This window comes from Zingiber officinale, chromosome 8A, assembly GCF_018446385.1.
Source record: "Zingiber officinale cultivar Zhangliang chromosome 8A, Zo_v1.1, whole genome shotgun sequence".
Lineage (NCBI taxonomy): Eukaryota > Viridiplantae > Streptophyta > Magnoliopsida > Zingiberales > Zingiberaceae > Zingiber > Zingiber officinale.
In genome coordinates this window covers 65,245,987-65,265,243 of record NC_056000.1, presented here as the reverse complement: position 1 = coordinate 65,265,243, position 19,257 = coordinate 65,245,987, and the positions used below count along the sequence as shown (strand labels likewise).

At 38.2% G+C, this 19,257-nt stretch overlaps 2 protein-coding genes across 3 annotated transcripts; one reads left to right on the top strand and one right to left on the bottom strand.

The window, feature by feature from the left end:
• The first annotated feature begins 147 nt into the window (after window positions 1-147).
• Window positions 148-3,586, top strand: LOC122009333 (ethylene receptor 2-like). Of its 2 annotated transcripts, none has more exons than XM_042565450.1 (3): window positions 148-421; window positions 866-2,674; window positions 2,991-3,586. In XM_042565450.1, exons 2-3 carry the CDS (start codon window positions 932-934, stop codon window positions 3,534-3,536), a joined length of 2,289 nt encoding a protein of 762 aa, XP_042421384.1. In that variant the 5' UTR covers window positions 148-421; window positions 866-931; the 3' UTR covers window positions 3,537-3,586. The 2 variants fall into 2 exon arrangements, with proteins under 2 accessions (XP_042421384.1, XP_042421383.1); XM_042565449.1 differs by having other exon boundaries at window positions 162-421; window positions 870-2,674.
• Window positions 3,587-8,067: 4,481 nt separating this feature from the next.
• On the bottom strand, window positions 8,068-9,095 carry LOC122011620 (RING-H2 finger protein ATL16-like). Its single transcript, XM_042568002.1, has one exon. It carries the CDS (start codon window positions 9,089-9,091, stop codon window positions 8,174-8,176), a length of 918 nt encoding a protein of 305 aa, XP_042423936.1. The 5' UTR covers window positions 9,092-9,095; the 3' UTR covers window positions 8,068-8,173.
• Window positions 9,096-19,257: the final 10,162 nt, after the last annotated feature.

The following is a 19,257-nucleotide window of genomic DNA, read 5'->3' as shown; positions in this document are numbered from 1 at the left end:
TGGAAAAAATCGATAATAGTAGAATAATTGGTCTGTTATGGAAAAAAGGGCAGGGACTTTAGATGTAATTTCCCAAAATTTATGTGGTGCCTTCTGATTAAAGCATAGAAGCTCAATATTTTGGTGATTAAATATATCGATGGAGAAGCGCGAGCGAGGAGGCGAGCTTCGGGCCTTCGGCGTCTGGCGAATGGGATTTTTAAATCCCCCAATGCTTCTGCATCCTCCGATTGGCAATCGACGGGCGAGGCAATCCTTGCCTGGAACGCAGCGGAGTCCACGTTCAGTGTCTCCCCCGATTAGGCATCGGAGACAATGCGGCGTGACGCGATGTGATGTGGGCATGGATTCCTAGAACTCCACGAGAGTAGCGACCGCGCACTCCCGTTCCCGGTGACCGAGTGCTCTGATTTAGTACAAGGTAGAGTCAGAAGTTTCAGATTTTGGAGGATCGAGCGTGGGAGCGTGCGAAAGTTAGGCTTTTGAAGGGATTTGTTTTCTCGGCGATGCTTTTTTTCCTCCTTCACCGTTCTAACGGTGGTTCTGTGCGGGTGATGGTTCTTGATTCTTCTGTTTCTCGTGGCTCTACTTAGATTTGTCGCTTAGCTACAGGCAAAAAACTGCATTTTTGGTTTTGATCGGCTTAATCAACTTCGCTAAAAGGGGTTCGAGCTAGTTCATGCTTCCATTCTTTAAAAAAGGCATTTTGAACAATGATAGCCAGTAGATAATTCTTGAAGAATATCTCCTCTCAAAGTCAGATTGCTGGTTTATATTCTGCCAAAAACTCTACCAATCTTCATTCTTTTCCTTTTTTTTTTTTGTTTTCTTTTTGAAGAATTTGTTAAGTATTTACGTTCTTCAGGCAGGCAACGAGCTGAAGCAATTCCATCCAAGTTTCTGAATGGTCATTTTTTAGTATGTTGATGCGATGAAGTTTCTTATCCAAACATCAAGAGCATTCTACCATGGGCTGTTGCTTCTGCCTTTACTCTCATTTGGTTCTGCTACAGAGCTTGAGTTTCCCCTCTGTGATTGCGATGGTGACAGACTGTGGAGCATTGAGGGAATCCGAAACTGCCAGAAAGCGAGCGACTTGTTGATTGCAGCTGCATATTTCTCCATTCCACTTGAACTATTGTACTTTGTTACATGCTCAAAGCTGTTCCCCTTCAAATGGATCCTTTTTCAGTTCAGCGCATTCATAGTTCTTTGCGGAATGACCCACTTGCTCAATGTGTTCACATACAAGCCCCATTCCTTCCTCTTAGTGTTGGCTCTCACCATTTCCAAATTCCTCACAGCACTTGTCTCCTTCTTGACTGCAATAACCCTCTTGACTTTGATCCCTCAGCTTCTAAAAGTCAAATTGAGGGAGAATTTTCTGAGGCTAAAAGCTCATGAACTGGACCAGAAAGTAGGGCTGATGAAAAGGCAGGAAGAAGTGAGCTGGCACGTGCGAATGCTTACTCAAGAAATCCGAAAATCACTAGATAGGCACACCATTTTGTACACTACCCTGGTTGAACTCTCAAAGACTCTACAGCTGCAAAATTGTGCTGTGTGGATGCCAAATGAGAGTAAGTTGGAGATGGTTCTTACTCACGAGCTGAATAGGAGCTCTTCTGACTTTTGTATATGTTCGATTCCTATGCACGATCCAGATGTGTTTGAAGTCGAGAAGTATGATGGAGTCAAGATACTGAAGCCTGATTCTACACTAGGTTCTGCAAGCAGCGGCGCAGCTGGTGAATCAGGGGTTGTTGCTGCAATTAGGATGCCTATGTTGAAAGTTTCTAATTTTGAAGGTGGAACACCTGAGGTTTTTCAAGCACACTATGCTATATTGGTTTTGGTTCTCCCTAAGAATGATACTAGAATTTGGAGCCACCATGAGCTAGAGCTGATTGAAGTTGTTTCTGATCAGGTTGCTGTTGCCCTGTCCCATGCTGCAGTTTTAGAGGAATCACATGTGATCAGAGACAAATTGGTAGAGCAAAACAAGGCTTTGTTACAGGCAAAGCAAAATGTAATGATGGCAAGCCAGGCATGGAACTTATTCCAGAAGGTCATGAGCCAAGGAATCAGGAGGCCTATCCATTCGATCGTGGGTCTCCTGTCACTCATGCAACAAGCAAATTTGTCACTTGAACAGAGGCTGACAGTGAATGCTATGGCAAAAACGGGTAATGTGGTTTCCACTTTGATCAATGATGTCATGGTGATTAACAGGGAACACTTTACATTGGAAATGAAGCCATTCCAGCTACAGTCACTGATCAAGGAAACTGCTTGTGTTGCTAGGTGTCTTTGTGATAGTAGGGGATTTGGTTTTGAATTTCTGGCTGAGAATATGGTGCTTGGTCAGGCTATTGGTGACGAGAGGCGGATTCTTCATGTTTTGTTGCATATAATTGATGGTTTGCTGAATGAATTCAATGGTGGATGTTTGACTTTTTGTGTAAGGAGTGATTCAGAACTAGCAGATTGGGAAGATGCAAGAGGGATTTGGAAATCAAGAGTACCAAATGTGTATACCTTCCTGAAGTTTGAGATTACAATCACACAATCATTTGGCCTGTATTCAAACACATTAGTTCAGTTCAACAGAAAGCCTTGCAGGGAGGGGTTTAACATTGGTTTCAGCTTCAGCATGTGTAAAAAAATTGTGCAGGTAAATCAACTTAAATCCAACTATATGATGTGCTCATGGATAATTTTTCAAAATGACAGATTGATACAGACTTTCTGATATCGTATAAGCTCTTTCAAGACCTCTACTTCTTTATGTAATTTCTTTATCTTGGTGTTTTTTTACTCAACTCTTGTTTTTGTGATCTTCATTTTTGTCGTATTGACTTCATATGACTTGAAACATCAATTTGTTTAAACCTAGAATCCAAATTTGCTGCTACTGAAGTTAAGCTTCTTCCAAATAAGATGACATTCTGTAGCTTCTCATAATATTTGTTCGTGTGCATCTGCTGCAGCTGATGCAAGGAGAAATCTTCATAGTTCCGAGTTCGGATGGGCTACAGGAATGTGTAACATTGATTCTCCGCTTACAGAAGCAACTTTCCATGCTAATTTCTGAATCAGGAGGTTCTTCAGAGAGTCATCATTCATATTCCTCTCTTTTAGAAGGCCTCAAAGTTTTAATTGTGGATGACAGTGCCATCAATAGAGTTGTAACGCAAAAGCTTCTGAAGAAGCTTGGCTGCTGTGCCTTTTCTGTATCATCTGGTACTGAATGCCTGATCTATCTCGATTCCTTTGACCAACAATTGCAGCTGGTTATTTTGGACCTCAGCATGCCAAATATGAATGGTTATGAAGTTGCCATGAAAATTCGGAGTTCAAGAGATGGGTGTTGGCCTTTGATTATTGCTTTCACAGCAAGTACTGATGATCATGTTTGGAAGAAATGCATGCAGTCAGGGATGAACGGTCTGATCCGGAAACCTGTTCTTCTACCAGAACTAGAGAAGGAGATCCTGAGAGTGTTTGAAATAAACTGTCAGTTTCATTCACAATAAATTTTTGTTGAAGGCAGCAGCATGTTGACATTACAACTATTTTGATTAATCGATTCTATAGTGATATATGTCTTATCAAAGGATACTTCTCAGTGCCAGGTATTTCAGCAATTTATTTTATCAGCCTCACTTCTTGTCCACTAACTGAGGTTTATCCAAGATGATGCTTCAATCATTCGACAAAACTTACATCACCTGGCTCATTATAGGTAATTACATGATCTTCTTTCTTTAATACTCTTAAATTTGATTACTCTAAGATTCTTCACTTTCAAACTTTAGAACACATACCAAAATAGTTTTAGTACATTTCTTAACTTTCTTAGTTCGAAAATTTTTCACAGCTTAAAATGCTGCAAATCTAGCAGAGTTTTTTTTTTTTTTTTTTTTTTTTTTTATTTTTTTTTTTTCTTTAAAGAAAACCTTTTTTGCGTTAGCTTTTTCAAAACTTATGGTTGTGTAATTTTTTTATTAGCTGATGGAAGACTTCCATATTAAGACTATAATCACTATGAACTTAGTCATTAAACTATTAGATAATGTTTGATCACATGCATTGTGTATCTAGAACTTGATGCAGTGTATGCACTTTGTATCTGTTTTGGACTTTGTGAATTAAATACTCATTCAACATGATCTGTTGTGATTATGATGGCAGTCTTTAACACAAATCTCAAATATTTTAAGTGCCATTTAGAGTCAACTCAATTACACAACTCCTCACTTCGAGGCATAGCACACCAAACTAGAGATTTGTAATCTTCTTGTTCCTGCAAACCTTTTGTTATTTGGCCATATTGTTCTTATCCTTTTCTTCTAATACTAAGTTTTATATGCTTTAATCAATAATCTATGATATTCTTATTTTCTTTCAAACTTTGAATGATTTTATCGATATTCCCCCAATCTTGTTTTTGTCAAGTTATCGATGATAATATTGTTGTAGGTGGGAAAAAAACTGAGAAGCAAACTCGATCGATTGAGAGTGGGGCAAAGAACGGCATGGATTCTTCATCGAAAAATGAAAGATTTTGTCAAGCTTTAACATGTGGTGCTGTCTAAAGGTAATGTAGTTTGTAGAGAAAATTGCTAGTATTCGTTGACTAATAAACCAATTCCTTTTATAGGGGAATCAACACATATAGATCCAAAGGGGTGGTAGTAAAAAACCTCTCTTGGTGTCAAAAAATTTGGAAAGTCCTTTTCTATACTATTTCTTAAAGAGTAATTTTGGTTGTTAAAATTTGTTGCTTTATCATTCCCCTGCAAGATGGATGAGGTATCAACAACCTTAGTTTTGGGATGTTCTTCATGTTGTCGATGACTAAGAGGCCTAGTGAGAGAGTTACAAGAGAGTGAATACTAATGATGATGTGCTTCATGTGTTGTTGATGACCTAGCGAGAGTCATAAGAGAGCGGATACTAATTCACAGTATTATAACATCATGAATTCAAAAACCCTCTTCGTTACAAAGTCTCATAGTTTCTCATAGACTTTACACACTCACTATGGCATTTTCTAGGCATTGAAACACTCCACCTGTGACCTGTGGGATTTCACATCCTTAACTATTACCACACGAAACTATACCGAAAACTATCTAAAATAGAATTTCTTTGGCACTTCGGCCATAACTGAGTATGTTGCTGAACCCAACGTAAGCTGGGATCAAGTCTATCAGTAAGTTTGAATTCTCAATCTTGAAATTCTTTCATTAAGTAGGTGAATACTTCTATCACTTGCACATCATTGTTTTCAATCTTAGCACATCAAATTTATCTTCGCTTATTTTGGATCGTGTCTCTCTTGCAAGATCAGTTTAGTTTTCTCCCATTTGGTTTCGGAAGTTGTTCATTCGCTTCTCCAGTTATACTTACATGAACATGCTTCGTGAATGAGTGTGATGTAAGAACATCGACTTTGAAGTGTGCTAGAGAAGACCGAAGATGTATGCATAATGCCTTAACCTATCAATTAGTCGTGCTTTATCGTCACTTTGAAAGAAGAGTATAGGATTTCTTCGAATCATATTTGCATGCATGGGCATTATGTTTCTTTATTCTTAACTCTCTTTGTCTACATTACTTATCATTTCTCACATTATATTTTTCTTAACCAATATCACTTGACTTCATGGAAAATAGGATCAATAGGATTAAGATATGTGCCCATTAGTTTACATGATTTTCGATATTAGTTGTACAAGCTTAATGTACTCTTTTTTCAATTTTTTTGCTTCTTGTCTAGGAATGAAATTGACAATTTTATGTACAACTTTAGATCATGAAGCTCTTAACTATCCGCGTGCCATCAATCTACGAAAAATGCAACGAATGAAGCTACTATTACCATACGGCTCCGTTCGATGTTTCCACACATAGACGATTCAATTTTTCCCTAACTATCAACATGCCACTTAATTAGTCCTTCACAAAGACATAAAACTAAGTTATTGAAACCCTCCCTAATGTCCATTGAAGCATAATAATTCACAATCATAGCAAAGCTAAATTGTTAGTTTAATTCAAAATGGCATTCAAATAATTTATAAATACAAGAAATATATTTAATACTCTCAAACATGAACACAGAGAAACAAAAAAAAACAACAAAATATTCAATTTATATTACTTGTGTTTTTATTAGTCAACCAACCAACTCAACTTTTTTGTCTTCTCAAGGGAACTTCCAAGATGACTTCAATTAATTACCACGAATTTGCGCCATCCATTTAATTCATCATAACATGTTTTCTTTAAAATGGTTAAACACAATTTAAAACATCATTAGAGGATAATAATTTCATCCAGGTGATATTTTAAAATTTTCAAATTTCAAATGGGACGGATATTTTGAAAGTCTACTTGTAAATATACATAAGAATTTGCTTGGTAGATTAATAATCATCCATGAAACCAGACACTTAATTATTAAATAAAATTTTTCTTTTTTTTTTGGTCAATTTAAGTCCTATTTGGGGGTATAAATGAACCAAACCGCTCGTGAGCTATTCTAAACTCGATTCGATAAAAGTTTGTTTGAGCTCGTTTAGTGAAGCTCTCGTTAAGATAAACAAACCAAACTCAAACTTCACAATACTCGGCTCGTTAGCTCGTGAACCGTTCGTTAAGCTCATGAATCAACTTTTAAATTAAAAAAATAATAATTTTGATATTAAATTTATAGATTTTACACTCTACTTATAAAAAATATAGACAAATATATTAAGTTTATTTATTAAAATATTATAAATTTTAATAAGAATATTATAATTTTCTCTAAATATATAATTTAATTTTTTAATGAATATTTAAATTTATAATTTATACTTATTAAGTTAGGCTTGATAAAAAGCCGAATAAGCCGTGAACCATGAATATATTCGTTAAATAAAAAACGATTCGATTATAAGCAGCCAGGCCAAACTCAAAACATTCAATAGTTCGACTTTCGCTCTTGCTCGATTACACCCTATTATGACAATTTTAATAGTTAATTTTTGGTCAAACCCATCCTCAACAATTTCCATTTAATTATTTTGCTATCGTGATCACTGACAAGTCAATCCACTTCATGATCAAAGTCAACTCTCAGCTCTCTTCACAATGTCATTTTAAAAGGTAGACTTTTCTTCGTTGCCATCATTTTCATTTTTTTATTTTTATTTTTGGAAAAGTTTTATTTTGCGACTCAAAATTCAGCTTTGAAATGTTGTCATTTTGTTATTGACTTTTGAATGTAATGAGATGATGCTATCCCACAAATGAAATGCCAATATAATTGTATATTAGAATGAAAAAGAGTTTCATTTCCATCCTATGTAAAACGGGTTTAAAGAGTTTAATCTTAGGATTAATTGGTTTAAAGAGTCCTAACAAAAAAAATTAATTAAAAGAAATTCAGTATTATATGTACTTAATTTTTATAATTTTAAAAACACATACTTATGAAGGTTTATGTCTTTAAATTTTGTATTTTATTTATTCAAAAATTTAATAATCTCAATTTATATTATCAAATTTAAATTTAAGGGCATATATCTTACTATTTTATTAAAAATCTCCCCCCTTTACTAACTAACTTTTGGTGAAGCATAAAATGAATTTACGTTACTGTCCTTTTTTCTATTCACACTAAAAATAATTCCAAGATTTATTAGTAATTTTCTTTGGTTGTTTTATATAAAAATATAGTTCTCTTTAGTCCCACATCTTAGAATTGACAACACTCTGATCGAAAAGCTTACATAAATATTTTGAGTCGACGATGTTAAAATATACTTTTCTTAGTTTCTTTTATTAAGATAAGTATTAAGATAAATATAATATTAAATTAAAATAATTTTTTGCGTAGGGAAGCCCATTACAATAGTTTATTGCTGGGATTCTCTAATGTGACACTAGAAAATTCAAACAATTCGGATTTCCAAAGACCCAAATAATTTATATTAAAATAATTTAGAGTTTTTATATTAGTGAATTTTTTAAAACTTGTAAAAGTTTGTGAAAATTTTTTGATATTATTGTATAATATAAAAAAAATTATATTATCTAAATTTACTAACAACATTAATTCCACTCTCCTCGATTTTACTTTTTTTTTTCTTTTTTCTTTTTATTTTAAAAAATTAAACCATTAGGAGAAGGCCGCTGCGCTGCTCGATCGCCGGTGAAATGGAAACAACCCCCACCGGATTCTGCCGGTGCCGCTGCTCCCTTCTCCGCCTCTTCCAATGGATGTCGCCGCTTCCCGAAAGTGAGGATTCTGCCACGCGATCTTCTGCACCTCCCCGTAGAGCCGGCGGTCCGCCGCCGCCGTGTCAACCGAGAAGGACCGCCGCATGGGTGGCGCGGCTGGAGGCGGCCGCCTTGCGCCGGTGCTCCCGTGGCGCCGCAGTTGCCTCCGCCAGTCCACCTCTGGCTCATCGTCCCTTACGTCGATCGTCACGTCGCCGGAACGAGTCCCCTGAGGTCCCCTGCTTCGGAGGAAAGCAGGGAGCTTGTCGACGGGGACGGCGGCGGCATCCGGCGTGATTCTCGCCCGGCAAAGAGGGCAGTTAGCGTTGGATTGGAGCCACGTGTCGATGCAGTCGACGTGGAAGACGTGGAAGCAATCCGGCAGCAGCCGTACGGTCTCCTCCTCTTGGAACTCTCCGAGGCAGACCGCGCAGTCGTCCCCGCCTGCGGCGGAGGCGTCGGTTTCCTTACGGTACCGGAAGGTCGGGATCTGCCGTATCTCCGACTGGCCGAGGCCGCGGCTCTCGACCGCGAACATCATGAGGTCGTCGTGGAGGCGGCGCTGGGAGCGGTCGAGGGCGTCGGACCTCCTGCGCCAGAAGCAGCACCGAGCGGCGAAGAAGTAGTAGCCGAGGACGAGGATGGCGGCGATGAGGACACCGAGGATGGTTACGACCAGGGTGGGGATGTTACCAGACGACGACGGGGGCGGAGGCGGCGACCGCGGCCACGGACGCGGAGTATATGTAGTCGGGTTCAATGGTCCACGGAAGTCTGGTGGAAGAACCCTCGCCGGCGGGACGTCGGCCGGAAACATGATATATATTGGGAAGTAAAACAGAGGAGAAGGAGCGAGAGAAACAGAGTGTCAGAGAGGAATCAGGGGGAGGAGAGGCAGGCTTAGGTGCATCATTAAAAGGACTCTTAATGGAAAAAAAAAATTGATTTGGCTCACAGCCCTTAACCTAGGCCCCACAGTAAATAAAGGAAGGGTGTCTAATTATCATTTAAATATTACGGTTCGATTATCAACTAGTATAGATTTTTTACAATCTATTTTAAAAAAAATCCTTTTAATGAGATTCACAATTAAAGAATATTAGATTTCTATGTCGTTTATCATGAACACTTCTCGATTTACCTTGACAATTAATGAAAAATGAAAATAGTAACAAATTCAATGTTTGCTGACCTAAGTTAATCTTTCACGATTATAATCTTAAATGTCTGTCACTTGAGAAAGAAAACTATCTCATTCATTTATGATTTATCCTTCAAAAAGTAAACAATGGATAATGAAAGAAGCCGCTAATCTATTAGACTGGATCAGATCGACTATGATTTACTATGAACAAGTTGATTTGAGATAGAAATAAAATTTTAAATGGACCACATTTATAATAAATTAAAAATTAAGCTTTACTACTAGCAAGATTAGATTGATTCGATACCTTTTTTTAGTAAACCTTAATTGTAAATTTATTTTTAACTTTTATTTAAATATATATAAAAATATAATAATTTATAAATCTTATAATTTTTTAAAAAAAATAAAAATAGGATAAGTTTCCTGTTAAATTAATTTTATATATTTTTATTAATAAAGTATTAATTTCAATTTAACCGGTCGAACCAATCGAAGCATGGAAGATAAATGGACGGAGGGATGGATGGATGGCGATGTGTGTGAATGGTGGAAGATGCTGGAAATGGAGTCCTGACCTCAAGTGCACATAGTCAAGACGGAAAGCGAGTGACAAATGGTGCGGTTGGACTTTTTCTCGTTGCTCTTCGTCTTTATTCGTTCAGAATGTTAAAATTCAAAAGGTGGATCACTGGTGATAGCGACCATAATCTTTTCTCTTATTATTATTTTTTTAATTTTTTATTTGAATTATTATAAAATTTTAGTAAGTGTTTTTTTTAATAATAATAATAATAATATTTTTTTGATAGTTTTGTCCTCTTTAAAGAATTTGATCTCGTCAACTTGCAATCCGCGTTTGAAATTGGTAAATTTTAAGGGGTTCAGTGAAATTAAATATAAATTTTATACTCAATTGAAATTACAATAGCAGTGTTAAAATAAATACACTAAAATACACTAAAATATTAGTGAAATTAAAATAAATTAAACTAAAATATTAAACTACATTATTAATTGAAACCTTCACATAAATAAGTGAAATTAAAATATTAAACTAGATTAGTCATGTACTGTGCACGGAGCATATCAATAAATTTTATGTGAAAATAATACATTAAAATATTAAACTAGATTATTCATTCAAATAAATAAATTTTTATTACATTATTTAGTTTCTAAGGTGTAGCACAGACGGTGGACGCATGATATATCTGACTTAATGACCAGAGGTCGATTCTTAGGAACAGACGATTTTAGATTTACCCGACGTCAATTCTTAGGAATAGACGATTTGAGATTTACCCGACCATACGCTTGTGTACTTATATTTTTTTTATTGTATTATTTAAGTTGAACCAAATAATATTTGATTATGTTTTATTTTTTAAAATTTTAGTTATATGATTACCTGATAATTACATAATCAAAATTATATATATGATAACTTGAATCAAATACACATAAAAATTAGGGAGATGTTTTGACAACAACACATCGGGGTAAAATGAAATTCTGTTATAAAAAATGACTTATTCAAAGTTTCTTGTTTGCTAGAAAGTTGACCCATCGAAGTCCGTCGATTCAGTGTTTTGGGTCTCTTTGATTCCCTCCAATTGACAAATCTAATGCTCAAATGGAAATAAAGAAGAATTTTAGTGTAGAAACCGGGAGAACAAAGATTGATTAAACTGTTCTCAATTCAGAAATTTGATTAAGTTAATTCCCCAAATTCATCTTTTTAAAAAAATATTATTTTTTAAAAAATTTATTTGATTTTAAACTCATAAATCAGTTAAATGGGTTAAATTAAAATCAGCCGACTGTTATATTTTAAACAATGGACGAAAATATTTAAATGTGACAACCACACAATTTAATTATGAATCACACTCATTCGACTAATGATTTCACTAGTTGATTGATAAAAAGAAATTCAATCAGTTAGATTTATCCAAAAAAAAAAAAAAAATTATCAAATTTTGATTGGTTCAATTTTTGAATCAATTTCTCACTGCTACTATATAAAAAGCTTGTGGGCGACACTCGCGGTATTTTGATGACCTTCTATGCTGCAAAAAAGTAAATACTTAGAATGGAAATCTACGAATCCTATTGACCACAAAAGAGTCCTTATGCAAGTTCACATACAGACCCCTTTCTCTAAGTTCCACTAGGAAACAAAGGTGAAGTCCAAAGACCCTCAAGATTCAAACCTTCCTCTTCCTTCTCTTCACTTGTGTTAAGTGATGCAGGCCTTCATGAAGGAAGACCAAAAGGAATCATATAGCCGTGACCTTTGAAGGAGAAGAAAATAGAAGATGAAGAAAATAACTACTTAGGGTAAAATCCTAGCTATGGCGTGTTCTTAGAAAGTTTAACAACTATCAAACTTGGAATCTTCGACTAACTAATCCAGATACGGATTTAGATAACTATATTATTTGTCTATAAAGGGTTATCGAATATTACAAACTCTTCATCAATCACACTTTGAATTGATTTCCTTTGGATCATACACTTGATCATCATTTTAAATTGCTGAATATCAAAACAAAATGGAATCAGAAAATGGAGATGAAGAGGTTTTACAATAACTTCTTCACGAGGAGTGTTCCTGTCTAAAAATGGAGAAGACGAAAAGTTAGGATATGACTAGAAAGTTGACGGGGCAGAGATTTTACGAAGTCCTGTAACATAGAAGTATTGGCGTCGGGTAAAGAAAGGGTTTCCGACGTTGGCCCTCCGACGCTCAAGCCAGTTTTCGATGATGTAGGGAATAGCAGAAAATTACAGTTAAAGCATGTAAAATAATCCTTATCCTATAGATGGAAACTCTCTTTCATAGTGCCAGTGTAGTATCTGTGCATGCATCTCAAAGCATGTGCACATTTTTCCAAGTGTCTTATAAAAAGACAAGTCAAAAAATATCTCTAACACCTTTTATTAAGCGAGCATGCATATTTTTGATGTAACAACCTGGAAACTTTTATCGTACGATTTATCTACGGAACATGCTCTGTTGTTAGCGGCACAAACCTCCAAAAGAGTAAGAGAAGATATATGGGCGGGTCCCGTTGTAGGTCGATTGGTGGTCGCTCGGTCGGGACATGTCTTGCTCGGCTGTGCTACACCGAGCAATCTCCCTTAATTTTTTCGTTGTTGGAGGGCTGCCTCTCATCCGGACGGACACGTCACCCACTAGACCTTGACTTGCTTACCTGTTCGGACATGCCATCCGCCCGACCATAACTGGCCCGTTCAGCCGATCTATGGCTAGTGCCTCTCTGACTTAGGCCAAAGACATCCACGTCAGTCGGTCTTCCTTGCTTTGGCCTAACTCTGGTGAGACCCCTCTTTATTACCGCATCATAAGTCTTCCCCTTAAGTCTAGTCGAAAGAGACTGCAAGTCTGACTGACTAGATGATTAGTGTGCCCTAGCATTCTTTCTCCCCGACAGAGTGTCCTACGGTTGAGAGTCGTCATTCGGCTATGATGTTTACTGATCCAGAGTTTATAGTTGCTGCTCAGCTGTAATCTTTTTTGCCCAAGGGTTTATAGTCACCGTTAAACTGTGGTCGTTGCTGCTGCAAGAGTTTTATAGTCATTGCTCTTGTAATCTTCAATGCCGAGGTTCATTGTCGTCGATCATTGCGTCTTCAATGCTCAATTATGCTCGGCGATATGTGAACACTTAGTTGTTTTTACCTTCCTTGATCTTGCTCCAGCCTCAACCCGTGATATAATGTCTTTTAATTGTCAGCGTCACCATAATTTCTCAAAGTTGTTCGTCCAATTAATGGGAAGCATGCTTGATCACGCCTTGTAATCATGCTGCATTTCTCATTAATGTCACACATGTACAGATATCACGTGTAAGCACGCATACCCTGACGTGATGTAATAGGCAGCTATTTGAGTTTGATATGATGGTTACCTTTTTAAATTCAATGGTCACGATGAAACCTCATTTTCTAAAACCCTGGATCAGACGGCCCGGGTCGACAGCATGCATGGTTTTTAAACCCTTAGTTTTTTTTCCCTTCTCCCCTCTACATTCTTCGTCTTCATCTCCGTTGTCTCTCTGCTCTCTTTTCTATTCGTCGTCGACGATCTTCTTCTCACCTATAAGTTTCTTCTCTTTTCTCCCTTTTGACCTTCAATTCCCATCCTTTGTTCCATGGTCGTCTCCTATTTCCCACCCCTGGCTCCCCCCAGGCTGTGATACACTTCTACTGAGTCCAAATTTAATGGTGATGAGATTGACCAAATGAAACTCATCTACCACTTTCCCGACAGGTATCAAATCGTCATTCCCTCTGCTTATAACCACCCTCACTTGCCTCAGACGACTTCTTGCCCTTCTTTAAAGATCAATTCTTTGTCGGCCTTCGCTTTCCCGTCCACCTTTTTTTTTTTTTTTTTGAAATTTATAGATATTTTCATATTCCCATGCATCAGTTAGTGTCCAATTCCTTCATACTGTTGTGGCGTAGTCGTACTATTTCATCTATACATAATCCCTCTAGTGCCTCGTATTTTTCATTACTTTCATGATCTCAAACTCTCTGAGCTAGACACCTTCCGTTTCTAAACCCAAGTGGATTGTATATTTTGATAAAATGTCCTCCCCGAATAAGCATTGGAATGAGAGCTATTTCTACATTCGTTTGCCTGCTCGGCCTGACTTTCCAACTAGCTAACAGATCGAACTGGCAACTCCCCACCTTTCGGAAAGTACCATGGCTCGTGACCCTACCTCAAAACAACTTCCAGTTTGGCCGGTTAGAAGTATAACAAACATCAGCTTCTCTTAGAGTGTGTTTTGTATATATTCGAGCTAAGTCCGATCCAAACATGGTTGTTCGTCCCTCTAGGTATGCCCTTTTTCTTCTTGTCTTCTTTGAATCTAATTGATTTCTCTTTCTCTTTTACAGATCGAATCATAAACCGTGTGTTGTTGAGAGGCAAATGTAGGCTTTCTGATAGGGCTGTGCAAAAAAATCGAGAAACCAAAAATCAGACCGGAACCGGTAGCTTACCGGTTCCGGTTAACCGGTTAACCGGTTTTAATCGGTTCCGGTTAACCGGTCCGATTTTCGGTTTAATTTTTTTTAAAACCGGTTAAACCGGTAAACCGATTAATCTGGGCTAACAAGTAATAAATTAGTTTTATGAACACTAGTTTTATAAGAAATCTTATTATTGGAGACGCAACCCTTTTAATAATCCATCAAAAATAAACACTTGAAGCAGTCGTCGCCTTGCAATTTCTGTAACTTCGCGACGTAGATATTTGCTTCTCTTTTCAACTTTTGCATACTTCATTCGTAGCTATGGAAGTAGCTTTGGTATCTGCTGTGGGTCACTTCATGGTCGATAAGGTGGCCATTCTTGTCGAACTCGATGAGAAACTCAAGGCAATGATTCGTACCAAAAGAAAGATGGAGAAGCTCAAGGAATTGTCGACGATTATTGACGCAGTGATCGAAGATGTTGAATCCCACCATTCTATTGTTGATTCTGTGAAGGACTTGCTCAAATACTTGGCTTACGATCTTGAGGATATTGTGGATTACTACAGTCTTCCAGAAGAAGCAAAGATCAAAAACATTTTCAAGGCCGGTGAGTGATTTCTTTTCTGTTGATAATCAAATTGTGTTTAAGAGTAGGGTAGGGGGCATGATAAAAGCTATAATAGAAAGTCTGGATTCTATTTTGCTGCAAAAGTCCTTCTCAATTTGCCACAAAGCAGTATTCGCATGTCGAAAACAGAATAAGACCACTCCCGCAATAATTTGATTATAAGGAGAGAAACGGAGAAGAAAATGGTTGTCAATATGTTGACAAATGATGATGATGAAAGCAACCATCAGAAATAGATTTAGTGAAGTAGAAGCTGGAAAATTCAAGATTTCTAAATTCTAAAGGATTGCAAAATGATAGCTGGGCTTTCATCCACTTAGTTGGACCGGGCTTTAGTCCACTTAGTGGTGCTTACCAGGCCTACCGGTTCTCGGTTGGAACCGGTTAACCAACCGGAACTGGTTCAACCGAACCCGGTAGAACCGGTAATACTACCGGTTGGTTAACCGGTTGTCTATAAAATGTGATTAACCGGAATTAACCGGAACCGATAAACCGGTAAACCGATTAACCGACCGGTTGAACAGGCCTACTTTCTGATGCAGACATTAATGCCAAAGGAGTGGCTGAGCTGCAGAGCTATAGTCTCTTGCCGGTCAAACACTCCGAAGAGACAACCAGTGAGGTAGGGGGAAGTCAGGTGGCGACAAGTGACGCAGCGGCTACTATTGGCGAGTTGTTGCCCGAGCACCCCTCCATGGTGTCAATCGCTATTCCTTCCAAATCAGCCATGTAGAGCCAGCCGTTGATCCAACGCCACAAGCGACACCGAGCAAAATCCTCTTCCTGCTCGGCAACTTCAGCTTTGCAGGCTCGTGCTCCAACGACTACCTCCCAACCTCCTTCCGAGTGGGGGGAATCCTCTACCTCTACGATTCTTGAGAGGGAGGTTGTGCTACCGACCCGCCTTCATCATTGAACCCTCTCATTGTTAGCATTACCGTCAGGGACAACAATCACACCCCCGGTCGCCTATCTTCCATCTCCACCAACCGGCGTCGAAGTGCCCTCTCATTGTTGGATATTGGGGCCTTAAATGGACCAAAACGATTTAGAGGAAGGAAGTCATCAATTGTTGAAAGTCGTAATTGACTTCAAAATTGAAATCTACGATTCGCGTAGATAGATTTAGACTATTAATTTGCTCAAAACCGATTAAGGGTGAATGAGAAATTAATGTTTAAAGTCAGCCCAAAATAACATTTATTATTCATTAATAAAGTGCATGGGAGAATAGTCCCACATCGGAAATTCTCGATGTGTATTCTCTACGCAATAATGAAAGATGTGTTAATAGATTGCACAAAAATAAAGGGCAGGTACCCTTAGCCGAGCGGCGGGTGCTGTACAGTCTAAGACATCCAACCCTCCATCTAGATTTGAAGCTATGTGGACCATTAGATCTAAAGAGCAAATCAACCTTAATTTAATCTCAAGAGATCTGAACCGCTCATCTCAAGATCGGACATTCATATCTTCATCTTTCTTTCTCACAAAGCGGATGACTCAGATTGAATGAGAGAAAAACCTATTTTATCTTTAATACTTATGCGGATGCATAGTGATGGGTCGGCTTAGTTCTTTCGGCGGCACGGGATGGGGCGATCGACATCGAATCAATGGATCGGTCAGATGGTGCAAACTGACAATAGGCGGGATGCGAGGTCTCGCTCCTCCAGATCCGATGGATCGAATTAAAGTAGGCAGTGAAGGTTCGGCCCTTGAATGGATGATCTAGATCATCCATTGAGAACATCCACTCCCAAGGACAATCAACCTCTTCATTGGGGTATAAATAGAACCCTCCGATGGAAAACTCACTCAATTCACTCAATCCTCTCTTCTCTTCCTCAAGCATTCATATCATCTTGTGCATTCAGAGTCGAAGTCTACTAGAAGGTTCATTGGTCTGGAAGTCAGTCTTCGTTGGGGGTGAAATCGTCGTTGTATATTGGGAACTAATTGCAGCAATCCGTTATTTACCGTGGCGAATGTCATAGATTTCTACGAGATAGTGTAGAACACTAATATAAATGATCGGTTTGCATACTCGAGGCTTCCGGGATTCCATGATGCGTGGCGATGTTAAAATGCGGCCGATATGGATACCAGCGACATTAAAACGGCCATTCCGACGTCGTTAAATAACATTCGAGCAACCATTTCCGCCCACGGAGAAAAGCCGGAGAAATTCTGCGGAACCGACTTCAAAAAGATGGCGGCGAAGATGCTATTTTATTTAACGCTAAACCTTATGCGGTTTTGCGAACCACGCCCGGTAGCCGGAAGGTTGTGCCAAATCTTGATGGTCTCCAGAGTTGTAATTATATACTCTTGGACAACGTTATATAGCGATATATTGTTCTCTGGAGATACAAAATCTTTGTGGGAATCCCTTGAGAAGAAGTAAGACCGAAAATCTTTAGTTAGAAAGTTGACCGGTCCGATTTTTGGATTCAAGATGGTGTGAACTCAAAAGCGTCTCATCTCAAGTCAAGATATGATTAATCTTGCATGATCACGGGCCTTTTGAAGGCATCAAGCTGAGCGAGACATTCATGATTCTTCATTAATTGAAGCTCACCGAAGTGTTGGAAGGATTCAATTTACCTAAAGCACAAGCAAAGGAGATAGAATTTGCAAGACTGATCCTGAGCTACGAATAGAGGATAATCGAAAGTATCCGACTCAGGAGGAGGAACAAGCGGACTATAGATGAAATCTTGCTTTGAGTGAGCCGAGCATGGCCAAAGCGGTTCAAAAGAGGCTCGAAAGTTTCTGGGGCTCTTTCATTTGTGGAAAAGCGAGACACCTCAGGGGCTGGGAGCTTGAAAGAAGCCAACCAAGGGGCCAAAAGGATGTTACTTGAATCATGTGGCAGCCTCTCTTGAGGACTTGGATCTCCATGTGATTATATTTAGAAGCCAACTTGGTGAATACCAACCCGAGCGATGGTTAGAACAATCTTTGAGCAACTCGTCATACTCTGTTGGAAATCATGATATTTTCTCCCAAATGCTCAATAAATGGCGAGAGCTCTTCGGTAATTCCACGGCGTCGCCCAATTGTTGGACTCGGAAAGGTTATTACTTAGAATGGCGGTAGGAGAAAGATAACACTCATTGATGTACTCCATGTTCCCGACATCGATGGGAACCTAGTTTACGGGCCCGGCATTGGTCGAGGCGGATTTAGGCTAGTGTTCAAATCGGACAACTTTGTACTTACAGTGTGATGTCTTCGTGGAAGAATTACCCTAGAAAAGGGTCAGCTTCCAAGTGGTTGTAATACCTTGCTGAAAATTTTGATGTAATAAAATAATGTAGCTATGTTGTTAGATGTTTTAATTTGGCGCAGTCGTGGACATGTGAATGTGTGCTCTCAGCGTCTCGTCAGTGCATTTATTACCGGCGTCAATGTTGACGAACCTACAAATACTGAAGTGTGCGTGGGCGAAAATAGCGAAACTACCTTTTCACGTGGGTGGAAAGAACCGCTGTCCTCTGGAAGTTAATACAGCAGTGATCTATGTGACTTGAGGTACATACTGAGCTAGGTAAAAAAATATTTTATTACTTTATCGATGATTGCACTTAAAGTTATATTTATGTCTTTCTTTTGAAACAAAGCGAAACCTAGAAGTTAGAACCTATAAAGCAGTGAAAACCAATGACAAGCAATTAAAATAATTCGGCGATAGAGGTGGAGAAATAGTGCGTTTGATGAATTTTGTAGAATCGGCATTATCCAAAACAAACACATACTACTCAATCAAGCAGTGTTACGGGCAATAAAAAAGTAGGACACTAAAAGAAATGATAAATGCCTTGTTGATAAGTCGGGGCTTGCCTCCAAAACTTGTGAAATATTGTATAAACAAATCATTTCTCAACAAGATCCTCATAAGAAAAATGATAAACTCATATATGAAATCTGTGAGCAATCAGAATACAGAAAGTGTGGGGTGTGGCAATTCCAGTACCTAAACCAAAGCACAAAGTAAGATGGGACTAAAAGCGTTGATCACGATGTTGTCGGATATGCCCATAATAGTGAAGGGTGTATCGTTTCCTAGTTCACAAATGGACATTCTGATATACGTAGAACGACCATGAGATGCAGATACGATATTCTTACGAAAACGTATTCCCAAATAAAAGGAAAAGCGTTGAAAGTGATAACAGAGTTCAAG

Excerpts from the sequence above, each read along its gene's own strand:
- LOC122009333 (XM_042565450.1), top strand. The coding sequence starts at position 932 with ATGAAGTTTCTTATCCAAACATCAAGAGCATTCTACCATGGGCTGTTG. Across the intron at positions 2,675-2,990 it reads TGTGTAAAAAAATTGTGCAG|CTGATGCAAGGAGAAATCTT; the intron begins GTAAATCAACTT and ends CATCTGCTGCAG.
- LOC122011620 (XM_042568002.1), bottom strand. The coding sequence starts at position 9,091 with ATGTTTCCGGCCGACGTCCCGCCGGCGAGGGTTCTTCCACCAGACTTC.